The sequence below is a fragment of the Pristis pectinata genome, chromosome 1, assembly GCF_009764475.1.
Source record: "Pristis pectinata isolate sPriPec2 chromosome 1, sPriPec2.1.pri, whole genome shotgun sequence".
NCBI lineage: Eukaryota > Metazoa > Chordata > Chondrichthyes > Rhinopristiformes > Pristidae > Pristis > Pristis pectinata.
In genome coordinates, this window is record NC_067405.1 from 72,476,791 (window position 1) to 72,504,227 (window position 27,437).

A 27,437-nucleotide genomic window follows, 5' to 3' on the forward strand; every position below is an offset into this window, starting at 1 on the left:
GGCTTGTAAAAAAAAAGATGCTGTACAAGCACAAGTTATTTTCTCAAGGGTATTATAAAATTAGTAATTTAGAAAGTGGAACTGAAAAGACACCAATCCCAGTGTCAACCAGGGTTTCACAGAGAGGTGATTGGGGAAAGTAATCATAAAGGACAAATATGTTTTTGCACATTTCTTGGTAGTTAGTGTCAAAGGACAGAAAAAAAACTTAAAAGTAAGTCCACTATTTAAATTTCCTGTGAAGGAAAGGATACTGAATACAAAAGACTAAAACAAAAAATTGATTATTCAAAAATACCTCATTCAGAACAGTGCAACTAATTGTCTCATAAGACAAAGGCGATACTTGAAACTAACCCCAAGCCAGTATAGATTAACAATATTAATTGATGATTTTTACTTACTCAGTGTAATCTGTGACTTGCATTTCTCCTTCCCACATACCTAATATTAACTAGTTATTTATATTGTTTGCTGGTGTGGGATCCCCGTGAGGATGAACTGCTACTTTTGCCTAAATGACAATGGACTACAATTCATTTGGTGAAATATTGTAGGTAGTCCTAAAAATATTCTAACCTGTTACATGGATCAATGGGAAGAATACAGTAGAATTTATGTATCATCTAACATATTTTAAATGATATGCAATTTTGCAGCCAGGGAAAAAGATTTGCAGTTTTCCAACAGTAAGCAATCATTAGGCAGCTTACCAGACTCTTTTCCAAACCTTTTGCCAAATTGCAAGTATAAAAGTTAACTAGGGACAGAACTCACTTCCAGTTATCTTGGTTAGTAATTAAAACTGCATGCCAATTTTTAAGAGCTGAATTATCAATTCCCCTTGAACCTGGTCACACAAGTAATATCAAATTAGAGAATATGTAGGTGACAAAAGCATGATTTGTATTTCTAGTTCTTTCAAATATCTATGTTGTAAACTGCTCCATCCCAACCTTCCAAGAATTCGGCATTCCCAGCACTCTAGCCTCTTCTCCAATTTCTTTCATCCAACATTGTGAATGTGTTTTCATTCACCTTGGCCCTATCATTTGAAATTTTTTCCCCAAATCTCTCTCTTCAATTTTCTCATCTGCATTAAAGGCAATTCTTAAATCTTAGCTCTCTAACCAAACTTTTAGTCTATTGTTGTAATATTTTATCACTTTGTTTGTTGTCAAATTATTCTGCATGATGCTTCCATAAATGCCAGGGAACCATTTATCACATTAAAAGTTTTGTAGAAATGGAAGTCTTAATCAAATTCTAAATTAACAGTGTGTTTAATCAATTCTCCAATGCTGATAAGTAAATGCTTTTTCCATGGCTGACCATTCCAATGACATCATTTGCAATCACCTGATCCAAAACCAAAAGTGAACATAATTACATCAAAATAGGCCAAAAGGCATTCTGGAACCAGCTAACTCAGGCTAAACCTGAAAATGAATCTGCAGCAGATCTTGCTCCCATCTTCACTGCTGCTTTTAATGAATCTGCATTGATATTTGTGATTGACTTTAAACTGGCAACTCAATGAATTATGAAATGGGGTGAAGCATAGTTGGGTCTTGAAGATTGCTCCACTATTAAAGGAAGATCACATCTCATCTTCCACCTTCTCGCTATTACCATATCCCCTTGAGTTCCTTAGTACTGAACAAAACTATTTCTGACTTAAATATGCTCAACTGAGCTTCCACAAGTATCTGAAATAAAGCATTCCAAAGTAGTTTTTACAATCTCAGGCCCGAATCACTTGACAACTTTATTCCAATCATCAAGCATTACCATTCAAATAATATGACCTCTCATTCTTCTAAACGAGGTATGATGTGAAAATTGGTGATATGGATAGCGAGGAAGGTTGGTTAAGACTACAGCACAATATAGATTAGCTCAAAAATTAGACAGAACAATGGCAAAACGGAGTTTAATCCTGCAAGTTTTGCCCTTCCAAAATGCATCACCAAGGCAGAGACATGGAGAGTCTTGATGAATAGAGGGACCCTGGGTATAAGTCCACTGATTCCTAAAAGTGGCAGCACTGGTGGATAAGGTGGTGAAGGTGGCACATTACCCCCCTCCCCCCCTTTTCCTCCTTACCACCTTTGACCTATCCCCCAGTGGATCTGCTCTCCCCTCCTCCCATGCACTTGCCTACCCGTGTCTCTTACTTGCATCTACCTATCACCACCTTGTACCCACCCACCTCCCATCTTTTGTCCATCTGTCACTACTTTGCTTTTCCCTCCTATATATTGGGCTTCCCCTTTTCCTATCTTTAGTCCTGAAGAAGGGTCCTGACCCGAAACGTTGACCGCCTGCTTTTCTCTGTGGATGCTACCTGGCCTGCTGAGTTCCTCCAGCATCATAGTGTTCTTTGTAATAAATATGATTTGCTTTCTGTACCTCTAGGTTAAATTTGTGATTAATACCAAATATTCCCATCTCTCACCATATATAAAAAAATGCAGTATTCTATTTTTCCACCAAAGTGGATTTCATATTCCTCCATATTATAGTTTTTTTGTCATATTCTTGTCCATTTGCCCAACCTATCTCCCCAAGTCCTCCTCACAGCCCATTTTCCCATTAACTTTGCATTTTGAGCAAACATGAATCTATTACTCATTTAATTTATTTATATGGATACCTCCGTCCCACCAAGTACTGGTGATAGTAGGGACAATGCTGTCCCCACTATCTACAGGCTGCCACCCAGAAAATGACCCAACTGTTCCTACCATTGTTTTTATCCAATGAACCACCTTCCATCCCACGTGACCCAATTGTGTGTAAAGCAAACATGGCAACCTTATGAAATGCTTCTTGAAAATTTATAGATACTATATCAATTTGTTCCCCCATGTTTATTCTGGTAGTTACAACCTCAAAAAATCTCTAGCAGATTGCTCAAACACAATTTCCCTTTCATAAATCATGCAGTCCAAGCACATTGACATTTTAAGTGCTCCATAACTAGACAACCAATAATACATTCTATAAACTGCCAAAAGTAATGTAAAAATAAATCAAAGCAAATTCAAGGCAGAATATAAAAGGCATGAGCAGAGTCTTCATTCATTAATCTCCACACAGATTCTGTGTTGGTCACATATAACTGGAAAAGTTCCTGATTTTTACTTGTGACCAATATGACCCACATGGATAAATAAATGATACAGCTGGCTGCTGTGTGACATCAGCAACTACACCTGTACGTCCTTCCTCCAATTTAAGTAAAGCGAATACTTGACATCTTTGAATCCATGCAGCCAGTGTAAAAGATGACATGAAAGTGTAATTCCCTTGCCAGATGTCCACTTTCAGAGCTTGTGGGACAGAAAAATCATTAACTATAGATGGTCTATCTCTTCCAGACAACTCGCCAGACCAATTATTCAGCATTATCCACTGCCCTGGTTGAGATCAGGTTTGTAATGTAACCCGAACTACTGCTCGTCTGCAAGGTTCAACACTTCTAGGTGCTGGCATAGGCCAACAGGAATCCTATTTATACAACCTTTCCTTTAGCCTGTTTAGATGAGTTTTCAAAATAGGAAAAAAGTGGGGAGTGTTTATCTAATTGTCTAATGGGAATTAAATCCTCTTCTCCCAATAAAGGAATCTGCTATAGAGGACAGCATCAACATGGGGCCATGGTTCAATCTTGAATCAAATCTGCCAAGTACAACTTGAAAGTTCGGTTACCTATACGAAGGCCGTCTAGATAGAATTTCTCTACGTTTCTGTGAGTCCGTCATGCTATCCACAGATTCCTGGGAGTCCTCACTTTCTGGTATAGTGGAAATCTGAAATAAAAAGAATCAAATTTTTTTGCTCACTTTGTTGTTTATTTTCAGTTTACAATTTAGCCACAAGATAAATAGTCTGCGAATAAATGATTAACAGAAACTGTAGTCCTCAGAACACACATATGGGTTTTAAAAACTCTATTTGACCAATGATATTTGTCAAACATGCCTGTGCAAGTTAAAGCACCTGGCTGTTCCAACAATTATAAAAAATTACAAGTTGCTAATTGCAGTTTTAATTGCATGATAGTAATAGAATGCCAAAATTTTGGATTTCTAAAATGGAAATGTTTTTCTTACAATCTGAATGTCCCAATGATTAAAAACCTTGAAAAACAATACAACTTCTATTGTGTTTAAATTCCTCCATGGCCCTATTGCTATAATCTCTACCTGTCATACAACACACGGATCTCCATGTTTTTGCAATTTCAGCCTCTTGCTAATCTCTAATTTCCTTTCACCCCTACCCCACCTCCCTCTCCCCAACTGGCCACAAAGAATGTCATTATCAAATAGCTTGGTTACATTCATTGCTAAGTTGACACAGTAAGAATAGTTATTTTCTGGGATGAGATACTACAAAGCAAGAAGAGCAAGGAGCCAGGTCCAGTTCTGGTTTGAGTGCCCCTCACTCTCTACTTTGCTGATTGAGACAGATTGAAACTAAAAAAGTAATTGCTTTCAAAAGTGAAGGACGTGAGTCAACACCAAACATGAATTTTCTAAAGGCAATTGATGAGGTTCCACATAGAGGATAGTGCACAAAATGAGGGACATTAAGAGTTCTGATGAAAGGCAACCTGAATGTATTCCTCTATTTACAGATGCTACTTAGCATGTTGAGAATATCTAGCTCATTTTAAACATTATTTCAGATTTCCTGCAGCTACAGCATCTTGACATGATTTTCAGCTTGTGGTATTGGGGAATGGACAATGAAAAGAAACACGAAATAAGTAGGTCACTTTTGGCAGGTCAGGAGAAACTGGTGGAGTGCTGCAAGGATTAATGCTTGCACCTCAGTACTCACATTATGTCAAAGAATTGGGTGAGATAATATTTCCCATAACAGAAGGGCAACTAGAAAAGTTAGAAAAGTGGCAGAAGGAAATAGGATGAGAGTGAGCCAGTTGGGAGGGGGAAGAACAGGCTGGATAAGCAGGGTAAAGGAAAGGGGCCAAGGTTTGGGGGCATGATGAGGGAGCAGGTGGAAAAGTGGCTGTAGGGAGAGATGAGAAAGCAAGGAGAAACTCCTCCCATGTTTACCCTCCACTCCCACTCGTTAACAGGGCAATGTAAAGCTATTTTCTCAAAGGCCTGATGTTCTAAACTCAGCGTAACTTACTTCCCACTGAGCGGCACATGCAAATATTTAGCAGCACTTCTGCAGTAATCCCAAAATTTGTGGGACTAAATTATAAACTCATTTGCCAAGTTCCTGCCTTAAGTAAACAGTTCATTTCATCTCCTCACCCAAGGAAGAAAACTACTTGCCCTGGAAGGGTACAACCAAAGTTCACTGGATTAATTTATATGGTTAGAGGCCAGTCCTGATGAGACACCGAATGTACTATTCTCTGAAACTGAAATGAATGAAAGGTGATCTAACTGGAACACATAGTATTCCACCTTTAGCAACAGTCTTCAGTCATAAAAACTATACCTTCCTCAAGCTTTTCACATTCAACAATTTCCCCCAGCATTCCTCTCTTCATACCTATAACTCCCTTCACATCACTCACACACACACACCTTACAAAATTCCCAGAGATTTCCTGTTATATTAAAGGCATTATGCAATTTTTTTTTAGATGGAGGAAGCATTCATAATGCAAGTGCGAAAGGCAAGTATCTTGTGATACATATTCTCCACATCCAATTAACTATAGGATGAAAATAAATGTCTATTTTTAAGATCTCAGACAGATTTCAATTTGGATTGATGGAGAAACCATTTTACTTGATTTTCGTAAAAGCTTAAAAATCAGACTGGAAAACAACTATGGCATGTAACACAAGGATAATTTCAACTAATATTTTTAAACCAAAGCAAGCAAACTCCATGAACGGAACTGACAGATGTGAATCACTGTTGAAACAGTGCTGATTAACACTCTACTCACTCTGTCTGTTACTAATTAATTCAGAATGTTTATATAATTCAACCTTGCTGTGTTAACAATCTCCTCCTCTACACCATTTCCTATTCATTGAGTCATACTGCAAACAAGAGCTATTTAAATATCAGACAGTGGTCAATATATGAACACACTAATTAAAGCAGAAGCAGGCCACTCTGCCCCTTGAACTTGCTCTGCCATTCAAGACGACCATGGTTGATCTGACTAAACTCAACACTGAATTCCAGCCTACCCTGGTAACATTTCACTCCTTGCTTATCAAGCAGCAATCACCCTCTGCCTTTAAAAATATTCAAAGAATTGGCTTCCGCTACCCTTTGATGAACACAGTTCCAAATACTCATGACTCCCAGAGAAAAATTTTTGCTTTATTCCTTAAATGGACAGGTCTTTACTTTTAAACAGTGACACCCCCCACAAGCCTACGTTCTGCCACGATCCACCCGGACATCCAAGCCATACCAATTTAGCAACTGAACTGTGACACATGCTCAGCGCAGATGGATTAGAAGGGAAACTAAGCAAACATAAGGGGGAAAGGAATAGAATAATAGTGATATGCTCAAACAAAATATGGTGGAAGGAGGCTCATATGGTGCATAAGCTATGCACCACTTGTCAAATCGGTCATTTCTGTACCGTTGAGTGTTATGAATATTGTACCCAAAGCTGTGTTTGTTCTCCAGTTCCGGCTCTGTTGTAAGTAGTTCTACAGGCAGATGGCATTAATCAAGCTATAATTACTGTAGAAGTGATGCAGCACAGTTATTTTCAATTCTGTGAAATAGGCTTGTTTATGAGTACAGAACATGTTGTTAGCTGCGTGTACAATATGCCTCAAGGTGAAGTCCAGAGATATAAATTCCCACCGGCAGCCTGTTAGAAGTATTATACTATTTAAAAATGTGTTAAAATGTTTTTCACTAACCAGCCCCCTTCTTACAGCATTTTCCCTTGCAAATGCAGGTGATGCAAAACTTGTCCTTTCATTTCCTCCTTTCCCACTGTCCATGGACCCAAACAAACTTTTCAGGTGAAGCAATAATTCAGTTGCACTTCTTCCAATCTTGTGTACTACATTCAGTGTTCACAAGGTGGTCTCTACAATGGAGAAACCAAACGGAGATTGGGTGATCGCTTTATGGAACACCTGCGTTCAGTCTGTGGGGCGACCCCGAGTTTCTTGTCGCCTGCCATTTTAATTCCTCTTCCCACTCTGACCTATTGGTATGTGGCCTCCTGTACTGTCACAGCAAGGGCCAACGCAAGCATAAGGAACAGCACCTCCTTTTCTGTCTGGGCACGTTACTGCCTTCTGGACTCAATACTGAATTCTACAACTTCAGGTAACTTAATTTGTTGTAAGCAAAAAGATGGTCGCTGTTTCTGGTCAAGACCCTGAACCAGTCCTGATGCAGGGTCTCAACCTGAAACGTTGACTATCTCTTTGCCTCCTTGGATGCTGCTCAACCCGCTGAGTTCCACCAGCAGTTTGTCTTTTGCTCCAGTTTACAGCATCTGCAGTCTCTTGTGTCTTTATTTTACTACTCCGCTGCAAAGTCTCTTCAGGGTATACCCACTTTGAAGTTTTCCTCCTCTCTTTGATGGGAGTTCCTCGAGTCCCTCTCTCACTGCTCCTCCTTTGTAGTTTCTGCTGCTGCTTCTACTTCTTACTACTACAGTCATGTGTCCTTCACCGCCATCTTGTCCTGCATGGCTTCCAACTTGGTCCCAAACAGGATCTCAGGTACATACAATCCATTCACCACTTCTCTTAACAGGTTTCCCTCCCGTATCCTATGCTCTACCATCTCTGCCATGTATCGGTACCTTATGACCTTCTCTCTCTCTCTCTGCAGCTTTCCCAGCTTCTTTTTTCTCCTTTTAGTTCTGTCAAAGGATCTTCGACCTGAAACGTTGACTCTCTTTCTCTTCCCACAAATGCAGCCTGACTTGTTAAGTTTCCAGCATTTTCTGTTTTGGTTTAAAATGTGTTAAGCTCGATTCAGGGTCAATGTTATCCTGTGAGATGTTATTTTTGCACTGAAATATCATGATATTTCATGGTAATGTCCTTGTATAAAATGAAAGATCTGAATGATCTCATGAATTACTTTGTCCTGATGCAGGAAACTTATAAAATATCTAGCTTGACTAAACAGCTACATGGCCTTAGGATCAAGTACATCAACAGATACAATAATGTTATTCCTGTGTGTTTTTGTACAATATTCAAGGTTCAAAAGTTCAGAATTTGAAGTCAAATACTTAGAATTCTGAAATTCACTTACATTTTGATACACAAACATCCAAATAGATAATTCAAATCTTCTGTACATTTGAGAACACAGGTGAGTTTGTATTTTCATGGTTTCTTATGATATAGAAAGACGCTATTCAGCCCATCAAGCCTATGTCAGTTCTCAGAGCATTCCCATCAGTATCCCTCCCTCACTTATTTTCTCATAACCTATTATTGCTCACAACTGTTTCCCCTCTTTTCTAATCCTCCTGCTACCCACCTATATTAGGGGCAATTTACAGGGGCTAATTAATCTACCACATCTTTGGGACATGGGGGAAACCAGAGATCCTGGAGAAATTCCCATGATCACAGGGAGAAATACAGCACAGGGAGCCCAAAGCCAAAACTGAAATCGGAATGCTGGAGCTGGCCACTGTGCTTCCAATTTACTAGGCAAGATTAATGGAATGGAATGGAATGGAATAAAACCGGAAACATTTATAAGTACCCTAAGGTCAGGTAGCCTGTGTGGAATGAGAAATAAAGTTAATGTTTCAGGTAACTTAACATCAGAAACATTAACTTTGTTTCTCACTCCACAGATGCTGCCCAACTTGTTGTCTATTTGTAGTATTTTCTGTTCTTATTACAGATATCCAGCATTTTGCTTTACTGATACCAGTTGCAGTATTTATGGTTGTTCTCCTTCAAGCAAAGAAGAGAGGTGTACAAGATCATGACTGGTTTAGACAAAATAAACAGAGGGATGCTGTTTGAAATAAACAATATTTCAAAGACCAAGGAGGAGAAGTTCCAAAGACCAAGGAGGAGAAATTTAAAGATACAAGGAGGGTGGAGGGGTACGAGATGCTTTTTAAAGAAGTTTTTTTTTACCTGGAACTCTCTGCATTTGGGGGTGGTGAAAAAGAATCAGTGCATTCAACTAGTAAATGAAAATTCACTTGTGAAAGAATAACTTTATAGGGCTGTATGAAAGATTGGGGAAAATGGAACAGGTAGAAGGGTCCTATAAGGAACTGGTGCAGACTCACTGGGCCAAATGGCAACTTCCTCTCCCATAATAATTTCATTAAGAGAAAACTGTGACAAGGTATTTCTGAAGACAAGAAAAAGTTGCCAATTGAAACATTTAATGAGAGATGGAATCCAATCAAAATAAATTTGAACACATGCTCAGCAAATAAAATCACAGAAATAAAGCTTTGTATTAAATGAAGTTTCATATAAACTACTGCATTAGCCTCTTGCAACTTTCCTCAAAGGCTCTTACAATAATATATGAGCACTACTGCTTTTCAGTAACACCAATAAAACCAGGAAAGCAAAGGCAGAATGACAATGATCACTTCTGGTCTATGCTGCCAAATGTATAATAAAGATTTCTCTAAACTAAGTGGAAATCAGCTGTTAAACATGTACAAAGCACTACCAGAAACCTCACTAAAACAAGCAACAATAATCTTAATAAAGGAAATGAAAACTGGGAACTTGTTGACTCACATGCGTAAACTTTGCCGAAGTAAACCAATTTCCCTAATCTGCTCCTGCTCAAAAAAGCTATCCCAGGAAAATAATTCATGTTATATGGGCAATATATTTGACAAACCCCAATTCTTAGTATATAAAATATTTGGCTTATATTTTGGGTTATGGAGAACACTGCTATTGTCACAGTACTTACATGGACAGTCTGAACATGAGGTGATTGTATAACTGAAGACTGAGCTGCTTGGATGACTCCTTGGACTTGAACAGTCTGGCCATTAGGCAACTGCACTAAGGTTACTGTTGGACTGGTTGTTGACTGGATCCCAGGCATGGTTACCTGCAAAGATGTACAACAAAACTTAATTACCGTAATCAGTTCAATCAATTTAAATATTCTGTACACCTACACAAAGAAACATGCTCAATACAATCAAGTGCGAAAGCTATGAGACATTTTCTTCAAAAAAGATGCACTCATTTTCCATAAATGTAGAAGAATGTCCCAGAGCCTCTCTACTCTTCAACCTCCAATCTCTTCTGTTCGACTCACCAATGCCTCAATTTTAAATGCTCATCCTACGTTCAAATTCCTCCATGTGCTCTACCCTTGTAAATTAAATAACCACACACTTCTCATACAAATTTGAAACTGTGCTCTTCCTCTCTTGACCCATTTATTTTGGGATCTCGGTGTCACCAGCAAGGCCAACATTTCTTGCTCGTCCCTAATTGCCCTCAAAAAGATGGCGTAAACTACCTTCTTGAACTGCTGTTGTCCTACTGGTGAAAATATTCCCACAGTGCTGTTGAGGAGGGAATTCCAGATTTAGATACAACAACAATGAAGCAGCAGTGATATATTTCCAATTCAGGATGGAAGGGAACCTGCAGACAGTGGTGTTCCCTTGAGCCTGCTGCCCTTGTTCTTCTTGGTGATAGATGTTTCAGGTTTGGAGGGTGCTATCAGAGCAACCTGAATGAGCAACTGCAGTGCATTTAGTAGATGGTATACACTGCAGTCACTATACACAAGTGGTGGAGAGAATAAATATTTAGGTGGTTAATGGGGTGCCAGTCAAGTTGGCTGTTTTCTCGCAGATGATGTCAAACTTCTTGAGAGTCCTTAACACCATACTATCCAGGCAAATGGATAGTATTTCATCATATTCTTGATTTGTGAGTCGTTGATGATAGAAAGACCTTGGGGCATAAGGAGGCAAGTCATTTATCACAGGATACCCAGCCTGTCACCGCTTTTTCAGTGTTTGTGTATCTAATCCAGCTGAGTTTCTAGATAACAGTGAACCACAGAGTAATGATGGTGGAGTACTCAGCAGTGTTAATGTATTTCAATGTCAAGGGTAGATAGTTAGATTTTCTTTTGTTGAGGCTGGTGATTACTATTACTTTTGTAGAATTAATTTTATCTGCTAGATTTCAGGCTATACATGAACGTTGTCTACATCTTGCTGTATCTAGACATGGGTTATATCATTTACTGAGGAGTTGGGAATGGCATTGAACACTGTGCAATCATCGGCAAACATTTCCACTTCACACCTCATGATGGAAGTCAATGACGAAGCAACTGAACATGGTTGGACCTAAGACACCATCCTACAGAACTCCTGCAGTGATGTCCTGCATCTGGAGGCAACTGGCCTCCAACAACCTTTAGATGAGCTACAAACTGAGACATTGGAATGTTTTCCCTTTGACCTTAGTATTACCAGGGTGCCTTGATGCTATGTTCAGTTAAATGCTGCCTTGATGTCGAGGGCAGTCACTTTCACCTTTGGAATTCAACTCTTTTGTTTTGATAGAAATGCTCATGTGATAAATGAGCAGGCAACAACTGAATAAACTGACTGTAGCAGACAAGCAGGCCACTGAAGGAGTGGTTTGGTGCAGGACAGAATGGTAAGTTGATTCAAAGGATGCAAAAGGAAGAGATTGTGTGTTACAAATAGTTTTGTTGTTGTTTTGATGCAAACAGAAGGGTAGTAATTCATCTAAACTGAGACTGCAGGAGAGACGGGAACAAACTTGAGACGACAGACTCAAGGCTTTGGGAAAGAGAGTTTTAAGTTTTTATTTTAAAAAAACACATATTAATGGTGAAGTTTTTTTGAAAAGGGAGAAGCTGGCAGCTTTGTAAAATGTCAACACATACTTTGCTTTCAAAGGGGCAGTCAAAACCAAAGGGTAATTCTAATAAATGGCAATACTAAAATTTTAGAAATGATATAGTCAGATGCAGTTGAAAAATTAGGTTCTTAAAATGAGAAGATATGGGACAACAATTCAGAGACCAGCAGCAGTTCTGACAAGGTAACTTTGAGTTAACACAGTGAAACAAAACAAAAACAAGCATTTTGATTTGGGTAAACACTCAGATAAAAGTAGCCTCTAGATTTTAACTAAGGAACAACAATATTAGTACAATCTTATTACAGCAAAATTTAATAATGTGATAGATAAAAAGTGCAAATTCTTCATTAACTGCTTAAGTCATCATAAAAGACAAAGGAAGAGCCTGGATCTATACACCTCAGTAGTGTATTCCTGTGACTGCCAGGATGGCTTGATCTCGCTTGCCTTAGTGATTGGCAAGCTGTTCACACTTGTGGCTCCACTAACTGCACTTAATTCAGAAGTAACTGATTTTCCAAAGCCAGCTCCTGACCTTCCTGCTGAAAATAGTTTGAGTAGCCAACTAATTCATACTAGCGTCAAAACAGCACAAAAGATTGAATGTTTACTGCGAATCGCTGCACTGATGATGAGAAATACGTAAAGAAAAGCTGCTGATACCAGGGCTAAAAGTTAAGTCAATACTGAAGAAAAGCAGGCCATAATTATAGAAGAAAGAATGAAAGCATAAAATATTCCACTACTGTAGGCAATGGAGGAGGAATATGTTATTGAGCCATTGAGGAAGGCAAGGAAGGACAATGCACCTCATTTTCCTAAACAAACCATCTTGAACTTTATTGGTTGTGCTAACTACCCTGTGAAGGTTGTGCCAACCACCCTCCAGAACCAAATGAAATTTTTTTTCTGCTAATACTGTTAAGAAACTACATAAGAACAAGTGATAGAATTGAAGTTTCTTAAAGCTCAACATGTTCTGATACCACCACTGTAAAGAATGACACTCATTATACAAACGATAAGCATGTTTGTTGATGATGTGAAGATTAATGGAGTTGTAGATTGAGAGGATGGTTGTCTAAGGATATCGAGAGGCATAGATGAGCTGGAAAGTTGGGTAGGTCTATGGCAATGGGAATTTAATCCAGACAAGTATGAGGTAATGCATTTTGGGTTGTCTAATGCTAGCCAGACATACACAGTAAATGGCAGGGACCTTAGGAGCATTGATGTACAAAGCAATCTTAGTGCGCAAGTTCATAGTTCCCTGAAAATGGTGACACAGGTGGATAGGGTAGTAAAGACATTTAGCTTGCTTGCCTTCATAGGCAGGGGTATTGATTAAGAGTTGGGATATCACATTGCGTGTACAAGATATTGGTTAGGCCACACTTAGAATGTTGTGAACAGTTCTGGTCACCATACTACGGAAAGAATATGGGAGTGCTAGAAAGAGTGCTCAAGATATTCACTAGAATGTTGCCAGGAATGGAGGGCTTTAGTTACAAGGAGAGACTGGATAGGCTGGGATTGTTCTCATTGGAACACAGGAGGCTGAGGAAATGACCTTATAGTGGGTTTATAAAATTACAAGGGGGATGGACAGCCTAGATAGTCTTCTTCCAACTTCTTCTAAAACTAGAGGACATAGGTTTAGGGTGAGGGGAAATATTTCAAGGAGATTGGGGGGAGTTTTTTCACACAGTGGTGGGTATATGGGACAATCTGCCAGAGGAGATGGTAGAAGCAGGTACAATCACAGTGGTTAGAAAGCATTTGGACAGGTGCATGGATAGGAAAGGAATAGAGGGCCAAGGGTCAAATAGAGGAAAATAGGATTAGCATAGATAGGCATCTGGGTCAGCATGGACAAGTTGAGCTGAAGGGCCTGTTTCCATGCTGTATAACTCTGATTCTATGATAGAAAGTTATTTATGAGAGAAAATATCTGTCTGTTGAGTATTTCCAGAATTTACTTTTTTAAGGTTTCCAGCATCCACAACATTTTGCTTTTGCACAAGTTGACCAAGACTGTCCTTCACGTACCACAAAGATTCACTGATTTTTCTCTTCTCTTGTTCTGGAATTATTTATTTACACTTGGCCATGGTTTCATCAACAGTTACAGCCAACTTGTATCCAGTGAAGTCCCACAAATTTCTCTTGAATGCTATTGCAATAGTCGGATCTTCATGTAATAGATGACTTTAGATGGAGAAAATTATAGCTATGTCGTCTTTGCCTACATTCTTCTATACAGTTAATAGACTGGCATTCACATAACCTCAAGGTGTTCCAAAATATATTACAACTAACCAATTACTTTTGAAGTGTTATGCAAGAGACATGACACCAAATTTGTACACAGTAAGGTCCCACAAAACAATGTAAGATTATCTGTTTTAGAAATGCAGGTTGAGGAAGAAGTATTGCTCAATACACTGGGGTAAAAACCTCCCTGTTCCTTGAAATAGATAGTTTGAGGAATATTTCAAAATATTTTGCACTGAAGATGTGAATACTCAATCAGACACTGGTCACACAATACCATTTGTAGACAACACTGAAAATATACCTGTGCTATAGTGGCAAGCTGTGCTTGTGTCTGCACTGCTAGCTGGTGAGTTTCCGCTTCTGAAATTGCAGTGTCACCATGCTGAGCTTCTGCACTGGAATCCATTGTTACCTGCAGTACCAGAAAATACAGAATAAAATCATGTTGAAAGGCAATGTTGGCAGCATACAATGTCGAGTCAAGAAGGCATCTACTATAACTACTTATTTGGCAAGTTATTTGAAAACCTGATCACTTTCCAATTTGTACAGCTATTTGTAAATATTGATATTGTTCTCCTTACAATGAGAAAGGTTATGGGGAACTTTAAAAAGATGTTTAAAAGCAAAAATTGTTTCCACTGGCAAAGATTTCAGACAATTAAGAGCCAGAAGTGAAAAAAGAATTCTATTTACATCATGAGTGGATATAATCTGGAATGGAATAGACAAAAGGATGATGCTGACTGATTGAATCTTAGCTTTCAAAAAGGATTATATAAATACATGGGGGGGAGAAAAAGCACAGGATTCTGAGGAAGGAATAGGGAAATGAGATTAATTGACAGCTATAAATTAGGGCATATCACCTAATTGCACTAAATACATGAAATTAATAAAACTGCAAGTCATTGCATTAATCATGCCTGCTTAAAAAAAGAACTGAAATTTTGGAAAAAAATAAATAATACCCCAAAAGGCAACATAAAACACATTACCTTGCCTTAGATATTGGAGAACAAATCTCCACATTTGATTTTTGCTACCAGACTGCCACTAACCCACTTTTCCACACCCACTCTACTGCCTCATTAACTGTGTTAATTTTAAATCATGGGAGAGGGCGGGTGGAGGCACACAGGAGGGCCAGAGAAGGGACAGAATAAGGTGTACAGAGGATATAGGGATGCAGCAAAAGCACTCTTTCCCAGTCAGGTCCATACTCAATTCCTTTGTTTTAAAGCTAACACCAGAGCTTTATTTACTGGCTTTTCTCCCACCATTGGCTCAGATCTGTGTGCTCCCTTCCATCTCTCTCTACCATCCTTTTCTCTATCAACATACCTCCACCACTTGAGAGAAAACATTTGGATTACTGGGTTTCTATTATTCTTTAACTTTGCAATTAACAGTACAATTTCTTTTTAAATGTTTTGCAATTAATTTTTTAATTGCTCAACAGCTCTACTTTAAATGGAATCAAAGTATTGAACAGAATTGTTTCTTTAAGTGCTTTGTTGGGCGTGGGAAAGAAATAAAACTTGAGAGACAAATGAGAGATAGTAATTTTGTACTTTTGGTTTCTTTCACAAGTGTCAGATTTGGTGTTGAAATGCTTCATAAGAGGTCAAATCTCTGCAAACAGATGTATATCATAACAGATAACATGTGGACCTTAATTATTTTAGTCTTCTTCCCAAATGATTTATGCTTTTGCTTTGAAATTTTTAATCTCTCATTTCTCCCGTTTCCTGGAGGCAGTAGACTTATGAGAAGGCATCAGCTTTTCAGTACCTACACCAGCGCTTCTGTCTTGACCATGAACAGGAAAGTAATGGGATGATCACTGAATAGCTATCATAAGAGAGCTAGAAAGTCAATTTCAACCTGTCATCCTCCCCACCATACTTCTTCGAACTGAGAGATAGGATATGCAAAACATTTTCACTACTTCTGCAGGTAAGATGAAATAGCAAGGAAGGCAACCTGGATTCTCACTGAGTTATAGGACTCAACTTAACCAGCAAATTTATTGGTAAAAACATTTCAACGCTCCTAAATTTTTTTTTGGAAATGCTGAGCAATTCATTCTGAGCTCATTCATTCAAGACATTAAATTGCTCTCTTTTTTCCACATTTCCACATCGCAGAAATTCATGAATTTCAAGTTAAGTCGAGTTTATTGTCACGTGCATAAGTATGGTGAGGTACAGTACATTGAAAAACTTGCTTGCAGCAGCATCACAGGCACGTAGGTACAGGCAACATACATAATATAAATTATACATACATTATATATAAAATTATATCCTACAGTGGAAAAACTGTGCAAAAGCAAAACTTTAGTGCAAGAAAAAAAACAAAGCCACAATCAAAGACAAGTCCATGGTAGTGCAAAAAGGTGGTCCAGAGTGTTCCATTGCAGAGGCAGGGTTAGGGTTGTGCAGATAGGTTAAAGAACCTGATGGCTGTAGGAAAGTAGTTGTTCCTGAACCTGGTAGTGTGGGACTTCAGGCTCCTGTACCTCCTGCCTGACAATAGCAACTAGAAGAGGGCATGACCTAGATGGTGGGGATCCTTGATGATAGATGCCATTAGAGGAAATGCAGTGAATATATACCAGACTGTTCCAGAAATGGTTGTTTTGCCACATAACCAGCATTAGCAGATTAGGCCTGCATTTACAAGAGTTTACAACAGTGACAGATCTCATTCTAGAATGTGCTGCTGGGGGTATGGTGGAAGCAGATAAGATAGCAAGGTTTAAGAGGCATTTAGATAGGCACAGGCAGGAAATGGAGGGATATAGATCATGTGCAGATGGGATTAGTTTGGATTGACATCATGGTCAGCACAGACATCATGGGCCTGTTCCTGTGCTGTTCTATGTTATATGAAACTTACAAAATTGTAGTAGGGCTCAAAAGATTTCATGCAGGGAGGATATTTCCCCTGACTGAGGAGTCAGGAACCAGGGGTCACAGTCTATGAATGAGTAGGCAGTTTGAGATTAATACGAGATCAGGAGAAATTCCTTCATGCAGGGTTCAGTCAATCTTGGATTTCTCTACCCCAGAGAACTGTGGAGGCTCAATCATTAAGTTCATTCAAAATAGAGCATGATAAATTTCTGAATATTAAAAACAATTCAAGGGCTATAGGGATAATGGCATTGAGATGGAAGATCAGCCATGATCTTGATGAATGGTGCAACAGACTCTAAAAGCTTACCTCTGCTCGTTTCTCAAGTTTTATGTTACAAATTAGACAAGGTCTTCCATTAATAAATCCGTGCTGATTTTCCCTGATTAATCTGTGGCTTTCCAAATGGAGATTTATACTATCCCTTAAAATGGATTTCAAAAATTTGCCACTACCAAAGTTCAACTAAATACTCTGTCATTACTTGGTTTATCCCCACCTCCCTTTTTAAACAATGGTACAACATTATCACCCCTCCATTTGTCAGGATTTAATATTCAATAACATGGCAGTTACCACAATCACACAGGGAATTACTGCTTACGTATCAGGGTGGTCTACACTGAAGTACCACCACATGGGCTGCAAAAATGCTGCAATCCAACTAGAATGTTTAGGCTTCATAGCAAAATTGATTTAACGATCATCTGTAAAATTCACAAGTTTAGAGTAACATTCTAATTTGCTCCTGAACACATGCAAACCATAAAGAAATAATGCAGTTCAGCTTGTCATTCTTGTTGAAAAATTACCACAGAGCTTTGTCAATTTTCCCATACTGATTCCAAAATTCAATGTTATAGCACATTTATAAACTTCACATGGTACTACAGCATTCAGAGCAAGTGCAATGAAAACAGTGACTTAAATACACCTTAAATAAAACACTCAGGCAGTAGCTCAAACTGCTTATTCCATAGGTTAGCAAGAGGTGAAGTGAAATCATCGCCAAACCCAATTCTGTACTGATCAAACACTACCAAATGATGATCAAAAGAAATAATCCAATTGATGCTGATTCCTTATCAGTTATGATACTTCTGTAGTCTACCAAAGATCAGCCCATATAGCACAAAGCAGGAATCTAATCCATGATCTTTCTACTACATCACAGTTAATTAATGGGTACTTATTTTAGACCAAGGGCTCTTCCTGTTATATCAAACTAATTGCCTTCAGCAATCAAAAAGCAAAAATCTGCAGATGATGGAAGGCAATAGCATTACCCTAGTTCTATCTACATTTTTTTTTAACTATACCATCTTCCACAGATAGCAAGCAATTTGATTTCCTGTTTCATACCTAACACTACAAACAGTGACAGAAGTTACTTTAGTGCACTACTAATCCAGAGGTCCAAAGATTTAAATACGTAATCAAATAGAAAGGTAGCAATGGAAATCATGACCATGTAAGCACCCAATTGCTGCAAAAGCATACTGGATCTGGTTCACCAATGTTCATATTCATCTAGTTCTACTCTTCATGCAACTCCTGACCTACAAGTTTATAGTTGACTCTTAAATGCCTTCTAAAATTGCCTAGCAAGTCATCCTCTTAAGAGGAATTGTGAATGGGCAACAAATGTTGACTTGCCAGTAATACCTACATGAAGACTTACTTTTAAAAAAAATTCTCGTTCTCATATTTGTACCAGCACTGTTCAGTATAGCAAACTTAAAGGCCACTTTTTGACCAACAACTCTGCCATTAAAAATAAATGGGGTTTGATTGTTCTAGTTTTAGACAATAAAAACTGTAAAAAAAAAATCTCCAAAACACCTTAGGGTAAAATCAGTCTTATTTCTAATATAATTCTGTCCCTGCAATAAATGTCAGCCATGCAGAATTTGTTTTTTCATTAATATTATTGTAAAAATTCTATATCTGGCTTTCAAAATATGGGCTACTGACTAACCCTTTTTGTAGGATTACCTCATTCAGTACCATGAGTGTAGTGAAAACGGCCAGAACTGGAAAGGTACTTGGGGAATATGGTGAGCAATGAAATGGAAAAAAAAATTTCCAATAAATACTCAAAAGTAAAGCCTGAACTAAACTGCAATTGTTGTAGCACAATTATTCAAAATTGGTGGTAACACGTAAATTGCTGGCTAATGTAGATCAAAGCATGACTTTTTAAATAAATCAAAGTACCCAAGTTTGCCAAATAATCCACACTGAACCAAAATAAAGGCTGAAAAATTCAAGCCCAAAAGACAGAAATTAAGACTTTGTCAAGCACCCATTTAATGAAAAAAGATTATTCATGTAAATTTGTTGATTGTTATGAAGTTCTGAAAAGATCTTACAAATCATGGGAGGAGTGCCACATGTTTTGATACAATCTCAGTTACAACTGCATCATAAAGACCTCATGTTGAGATTTAACTAGGCCATTTAATTCACAAGCTTAATGTGCTAAATTAACTTATTCTTCCTTTATAAGGCAAGGACCATAACATTTTCATATATCACAAAGAGAGGTTTACAGTTATTGTTCTGAGGTAGTTTTGTGCTGTAAGACAGTGTAACTACATTCCTGACATTGCCTTCTGTTATAGTATTTAAATGGTCGACTCTAGTAATTAAATAGGCCAACCTCAAGAACATTTATCTCACCTTTGAACAAAATCATTTCCCCCCACAAACAGAGGCAGATTAACACAAGATTTTGTTTGGAAATTCCTGGGGATTGCATCCTCTCCATCACTTAAACTGAAGAGACTGAAGTTCAATATACCAAACTAATCACGAATGCAACCCAGAGATAAACAGCCACCTTCATATTGCAAGGAAACTTGCTTTTCTATAGTGCATTCTCAAAGCACCCAATGGAGCATTTTTCAGTGTTTCCATTTATGTAATTATTTCATTTGTGACATTAATCAGGGGCAGCAAGGTGGTACAGCTAGTGTAGATGCCGCCTCCCAGCTCCAGTGACCCAGGTTCAATCCTGATCTTGGGTGCAGTCTGTGTGGAGTTTGCACATTCTCCATGATCAGGTGAGTTTCCTCCAGGTGCTCTGGCTTCCTCCCACATCCCAAAAATGTGTGGAGTGCAAGGTTAATTGGCCACCATAAAGTGGCCCTGGTATGTATATGGGAGCTAGAATCTCAGGGAATTGATGGAAATGTTTCAAAACTTAAAATAGGTTAATGTAGGATTAACATAATAGAGTGCTTGGTAGTCGGCACAGACTTGGTGAGCCAAAGGGCCTGATTCTGTGCTGTGTCTCTCTATGACTAATGTAGGGAATGCAGCAACCAATTTGCACATAAGGTTTCTGGACAAAACAACATGAATATAAAATGACATGGGCAAAATACACATGATATAGTTGAAATAAGTCAACCACAAATAGATACACTAGATGAATCCAATTACTTCTCGCATTCCTATTAAATATGGAATAGCCAAAGTACTTTCCTTCCACTAATTTATTGAATTCCAGCAAGGTTGAAGAATTCACAAATACAACAGATTATATAGATTGAACATGATGTAAGGATTAAATCCTGAGCCTGGGGAAATAGGGACCAAACTATGGCCTAAGTGGCCTCTTCTTGCAGATTTAGCAGTCAGTTGTGGAACACAAAAAAACTGAAAATGTCTGAAGTTAAGAGATGTTGGTATGTACCTCACTAGGTACATGGAGAGCCAATGGAGCATTTTTCAGTGTTTCCATTTATGTAATTTGTGACATTAACCAGAGGCAGCAAGGTGGTACAGCTAGTGTAGATGCCGCCTCTGAAATGGAAAGACATTTCAGGTTCAAGGGTGATTTGTCAGACCCTTCAGCAGATCACCACAATTTCAACTTTTGATGCATCCATTACATATGTTTACACAAATGATGGTCAGATAATAGAACAAGCCCTTGCACTTTAAACATTCCAAAATACTTAAGCATCAAACAGATCTTACACTGAAAACAAAGACAGAAATCCCAAGATTTGGCAAGAGGTAGATTTTAAGGAACATGTTAAAGGGAGAGAAACAGAACTGGAAAGATTGAATAGATAATTAAATAACTGATAATTGTCACGTGTATGCTAAATGTTGCAGAAGAAATCCTGTACTTAAGGGTCAATGAATATATTAATTGCACATATGCTGAGAGACACAGTAGTACACTAAAAAAAATTATCTAGGCAATCTGTTTGTAAGCCAGGATTTGTCGATTTCCTCTATGTTATGTAAAGATATTTGGATAATTTAAATGAAGTGAGGTTCCGAACAATGAAATATCTCAAGACAATTAATGAGAGCGTTCACAATCACCTCAGAAACAAAGCCTTCAGGACCAATGACCAAAGGTTCGGTCAAACATCTGAAAAGCACCTTGGATGGACAGAAATTAGCAGAGTCTAAACCAAAAAAACTTTTGTGTAAAACATGTTAACGGATATAGGGAAAATCCCATACTCAAAGGGTTAATGAGAATTTTTTTACTAACAGTGTGACAAGACAGCAAATTATTTTGTTAAAATCAATCAACCACTCTGCAAGCCAGGACTCCATCGGGGGCCCTTGTTTATATGCAAAGTTGTTTTGATATTTTAAATGGAGGGACATGGCAGAGACATTCTTAATGAAGCAGCTTTTATACTGTGTACTTGGCAACTCCCTTCAGTTATTTATAAAAATCTTACAATTGTTTAAGCAATGTCAGTTGTTCAATTATTTCTCAATTGAATAATTCAGACTTGTTTGGCCTGAAACCATTTCTACAGGCGAGATTTAAATGGGCAGCTAATTTAATTATGAATTCACAATTCCTTTAGTGCATAATGTCATCATAAATTATGATATTGTACAAATTAATTTTATTTTATTCATTCAAGGGTTGTGGGCTTTGCAGTCCAAGCCAGCATTTAATTGGCCATCCCTAGTTGACCTTGAGAAGATGGTGATGAACTGCCTTCTTGAACTGCTGCAGCTGAGGTGTGAGTATACCCACAATGCTACGAGGGACGGAGTTCCAGGATTTTGACAATGTGACCATGAAGGAATAGCAATACACTTTCAAGTCAGAATGGTGTGCGTCTTGGAGGGCAATTTCCATGTGTTCCCATGCTTTTAAATAGAACATGGAACAGTACAGCAAAGGGACACGCCCCTTCAGGCTACGATGTCTGAGCTGATGATGCCAAGTTAAACTAAATCCATCTGCCTGCACATGGTCTACATCCCTCCATCCCCTCCCTCTTCATGTGTCCATCTAAATGCCTCTTTAATATTTACTATTGTAGCTGCTTTCAGCACCTCCCCAGCAAAAAAAAACTTGCCTCACAAATCTTTAAAGCTCCCCACCCCCAAATCTATGCACTCTAGAATATGACATTTCCACCCTAGGAAAAAGATTGACATCTACCCTAATCTGTGCCTCTCTTAATTTTGTACACTTCTATCAGGTTGCCCCTCAGTCTCCAACACGCCAGAGTAAACAATCCAAATTTGTCCAACCTCTCCTTATAGCTAACACTCTCTAATCCAGATAAACCTCTTCTGCACTCTTTCCAAAGCCTCCACATCTTTCCTGTGATCCGGTGACCAGAGATGCAGCACACAATATTCCAAATGTGGCCTAACCAAAGTTTTATACGTCTGCAGTGTGACTTGCCAACTTTTATACTCAATGCCTCAACCAATAAAGGCAAATATGCTGTACACCTTCTTTACTACCCTATCCACTTGTGTTGCCACTTACAGGTAGCTATGGAATTGCACCAAGATTCCTCTGTACTTCATTGCTCCTAAGGGTTCTGTCATTTACTCTATACTTTCCTCTTATATTTGACCTCCCAAAGTGCAACATACAGATCCAGATTAAACTCTATCTCCCACTTCTCCACCTATATTTTCAACTAATCTATATCCTTTGACAATTTTCCTCACTATCCACAACACAGCCAATTTTCGTGTTGTCTGCATCAGCCCACCTGCATTTTCATGCAAATCACACATCACAAAAAGTCTTACACTGACCCCTGCAGAACACCACTGGTCTAAGACCTCCAGTCCTTGTCCTACTAACTGGTAAAAGTTGTGGGCTTGGAAGGTGCTATCCTAGCAGCCTTGGTCAATTGTTGCAGTGTATACTGTCGATGGTACAAACTGTTGTTACAGCGCGTCAGTGGTGGAGTGAGTGAATGTTTGTGCATCCAGTGCCTATCAAGCGGACTACTATGTCCTATATGGTGTGGAGCTTCTGGAGTGTTTTTGAAGCTACACTCTTTCAGGCAAGTGGGGTGTATTTTATCACACTTCTGAATTGAGCCTTGTAGATGGTGGACATGATAGGGTGATGGGGAGTTAGGAGGAGAGTTACTTGCTGCAAGATTCTTAGCCTCTGTCTGACCTGTTCTTGTATATGGCTATTCCAGTTCAGTTTCTGGTCGATGGTAACCCCCTGGATATTGAGAGTTCAGGAGATGGTTCAAGAACTTTTTATAAAATTACAGCTGACTCCACCTGTGATACCAAAATATTTTGTTCTACTTAATTTTGTTTTCTTTGAAATTCATTGCCCTTTTCCTAATGAGGACAGGCAAGTATTAACATCCCAGCATTGTGAAATGTTCCCATTAGCCCCTACAGACAATAGAGCTAGCATCAGGAATTTAGTACATACTCCTCTAATCATTCAGCTGCAGTGCAACTTGGAATGCCAAGGCCTCAGTTTTAAAATTCTCACAAGGAAATCCCTCTATGGCCTTGCCCTCTCCTGTTTACAATCCCCTGAGGTCTCTGCACACCTTTAATTCTGGCCTCTTGTGTATCCTTAATTTTCTTCACCACCTCTGGAGATGGTGTCATTATGTGTTTCAGATCCAAACTCTGGAATAATCTCCCCAAACCTTTCTGTCTCTTTTCTCTAAGATATTATTTAGTACTTGCTTCTTTGCTAAAACTTTTGGTTATCTATCTATACTTGGCTCAGTGTCAAATTTTATTTAATAATGCTCTTTTGTTGTATCAAGAAAGCTGTGTGCAAAGCTACAGGCTTAAAGACTAAATACTCAACAGCACAGTTTTACTTTGCTTTAGATTTTCAGCAAGTCTTGAGCCTTGTATATACTAGTACTAACATATGTCAGGGGGAGAAAGAGCACAATCCTGCAACTTTGTGATATTCCTAATGTTTCAGCTAAAAGTGTTTCCATGATACAAAAGACTTTGGGCATAATGAGAATGACGGTACAAGCCAACACAAGGGGGTAATCTCCAGAGCACCAATTGCACCTGCTCCCCATGCCTACTCTCTATACCAAATATGCATAATTATCCCAACAAAACCACTATTTAGTTTCTAAACCAATGCTGAAGCCAATATCTGAAAAAGGAGCACTGCTTCACCACCAGTGACTGCAGCTAGCATCTCCAAGTTCAGTGCTGCAGAGCTCTGACCAGACAATCTTCTGCATGGTTAAGATAGTAAATTGAAAAAAGCCTTACTGTTGGAAAAATTTCACTGTGATCAAATGAAACGTTTTTCAACAAAGTATTCAAATAACAACAAAAAAAATGGTGTAATGTTATTCAAAAGTTTAAATGGCCACAATTTACTCTGATATAATTACAACATTAACTAAATGCTATATTCATCTTGAAAAGTACAAGGTCAAGTAGTTATCTCCTTACACCAATTACTAATTATCCTAGCAACGAATGTAATCACTGCACCATACACCCCTCTGAGGGTGTAATTCCTTTTTTTTAAAACTATCCTGACACACTATATACATTTTAACCCTTTGAAAGATGTGCATTTATATGGTAACACAATATTACTTTTGAAGTGTAATCATTTTGAAATACAGGAAATACAACAGCCAGTTTGCACACAGTGAAGTTCCACAAATAACAAGGTGATAATGATCAGATAGTTTTGATAATGTCAGTTAACAGATAAAAATTGCCCAGAAGATCAATGAGAAATCCCTTGCTTTCCTTCAAGTAAAGCTGTAGCATTATTACGCCTTTAATAGCAAACAGATGTTGTTTCATATCTCACCTGAAAAATATTGCTTTCAAAAGTTCTTGTGCCATTGAGGGACAAGACCAAAACACAAATAGGTGATTTGTTATTGTATGATATAACTGCAAATTTCTTCAATTACTGTCCGTGGCAGATTTTGTTATTACAGTGGCATGATTTTGCTTAAAAAATTTGGGTTGTTAAGAAATCACCAGGCTCAAAATGAACACAGTGTAATCCTGGGCAGCATCAGCAGCTGAGCATTAATGGCTTAAAGGCAGAGGTGATGTAGTGGGAATGTTACAACGAAAGAGTCACAACCTTGCTCTATGACTGCACTATTTCTTTGCAATGGGATTCTGGTCACACACAAAAAATGTCCCATCTGTGGACTTGCTTACATTATGTTGTGCTCTGGTATTAGTCTCTATTGAGTAGGCCTGGCTGAGATGATTTGCCCTATTTAACTAAACAATTCATATAGAGTACAAAAATGTTTTGTCAAAACTAGGAAATAAAATACCCAGATAAAGAGAGAAAATCCTACTTCACAAAAAAGTTATTTCCTGTGGTTCAGTTTGCAAGTAGTCCAAGTAATTTGTCAGTTAAGTTTTATTTTTGCAATAGTAAATGAATCATTTCAAGTTCCACCTTCTCTAAGATTTCAATCTTAGCGTGGAGATGGTCATGATCTTTAGCAGATGTTCAATTAAACTGTGAGCAGAGGTTGCAATTAAACTCAGTAACAACCATTAATTTAACAATTTTTTTCAGGATTCCAAAAAAAGCACATTTTTAAGTTGTCCTTCATTATTTTGCTGCCTCCACCCAAAAATGTAATGCCTTACAGTTTGCTCATTTACCATAATGATTTGACTCATAAAACAGATGTTTTCTATTTCTTACTCTCACTAGATGGTTTCATCTACTCCAATTTGAAAGCATAGGTGAAAAGTTTTGATACTTCAAGTAACAAAGTTCACATGCTGGTAAAAGTTTTTCTCTGAGAGATTGTAATACAGTAATAATTTAATGGCTCTGCCAAGTTACTGAGCAAATGATGATGTGAGGTGGGGTGGGAGAAGAAGAGGGGATTGGTGTGATTAGAAGGGCTTTGCTGAGGACATTGGTAGCAACTAGCAATAGTTATGAAAGTAATGAGGGCAAGTTAAAGGTTCTGTCTGAAGTAGTAGTGCACAACACTTTTGTGAGGACTGCCAAATTTACAATCCTAACCAAACTCAAAAGAAACACATTTCAGCTTAACCACAGACAACCAGATACTGATATTTATTGTCGTGATTAAAGTCACAAATGCCATTATTCTTGCAGTTCCTTCAACCTCTCCTGGTTGCATCATTCACTGTCCACTCACCACATATTTGGGTGATACTTTCCACTTTGCAGACTGGTGCTCTCTAGTACCTTACCTTACTGTTACATAGTCACCTGTGTCCACTAGCACAGTGCTCGAGAAGTATAAAGCAATAAATCTCTACCCACAAACACCACACCCATTTTGTAGTGACCTGTATACACAAGTATGGTACTCTATTGTGTTATTCATCAACAGTCCCGTATTCACCAATACTATCCATTTTAATACAATGACCCATACTTCAGTGGATTGCAACTGGGTCTGGAGAAGGATACGCACCATAACACAGGGCTCGAAGATTAGGCTGGCTCAACATGATCCCAAAATATCTCACCCCAGCGGCCTTGGTCTGGAGCCCAGAGGCGGGTCAACTCCAGTGAGCTGGTGGACTACAGGTCACACGTTGTGCATCAAAGATTTAATGGAAGGTGAACTCCTCAGACTTTCTGGCAACTATCCAGAAAGTAGATCTTTAATTCCAGAATAGACCTCAATAAGAAATAGAAGCAGGAGTAGTCATCTGGCCCTTCGAGCCTGCTCCGCCATTCAATAAGATCACGGGCTGATCAGCCTGTGGATTCAGATCCACCTGCTTGCCTTTTCCCCATAACCCTTAATTCCTCTACTGTGCAAAAATATGTGTCATAAATATATTTAATGAGGTAGCCTCCACTACTCCCCTGGCAGAGAATTCCACAGATTCACTACTCTCTGGGAAAAACAGTTTCTCCTCACCTCTGTCCTAAATCTACTTCCCCTGAATCTTGAGGCCATGTCCCTTAGTTCTAGTCTCACCTACCAGTGGAAACAACTTTGCTGCCTCTATCTTATCACTTTCATAATTTTATGTTTCTATAAGATCCCCCCTCGTTCTTCTGAATTCCAGCAAGTATAATCCCAGACGACTCAATCTCTCCTCATAGGCTAACCTCCTCATCTCTGGAATCAA

General features: G+C 38.5%; 1 protein-coding gene across 2 annotated transcripts in view; it reads right to left on the minus strand.

Moving 5' to 3' along the window:
* Positions 1-27,437, minus strand: part of creb1b (cAMP responsive element binding protein 1b) — a 65,003-nt gene that overhangs the window by 13,352 nt on the left and 24,214 nt on the right. For both annotated transcript variants that reach the window (XM_052028908.1, XM_052028898.1), the window contains 3 exons: positions 14,446-14,556; positions 9,910-10,053; positions 3,715-3,815 (listed from right to left, as the gene is read on the minus strand). In XM_052028908.1, the coding sequence (XP_051884868.1) occupies positions 3,715-3,815; positions 9,910-10,053; positions 14,446-14,550 (350 nt within the window). In that variant the 5' untranslated portion in view covers positions 14,551-14,556. The remainder of the gene's footprint in view (positions 1-3,714; positions 3,816-9,909; positions 10,054-14,445; positions 14,557-27,437) is intronic.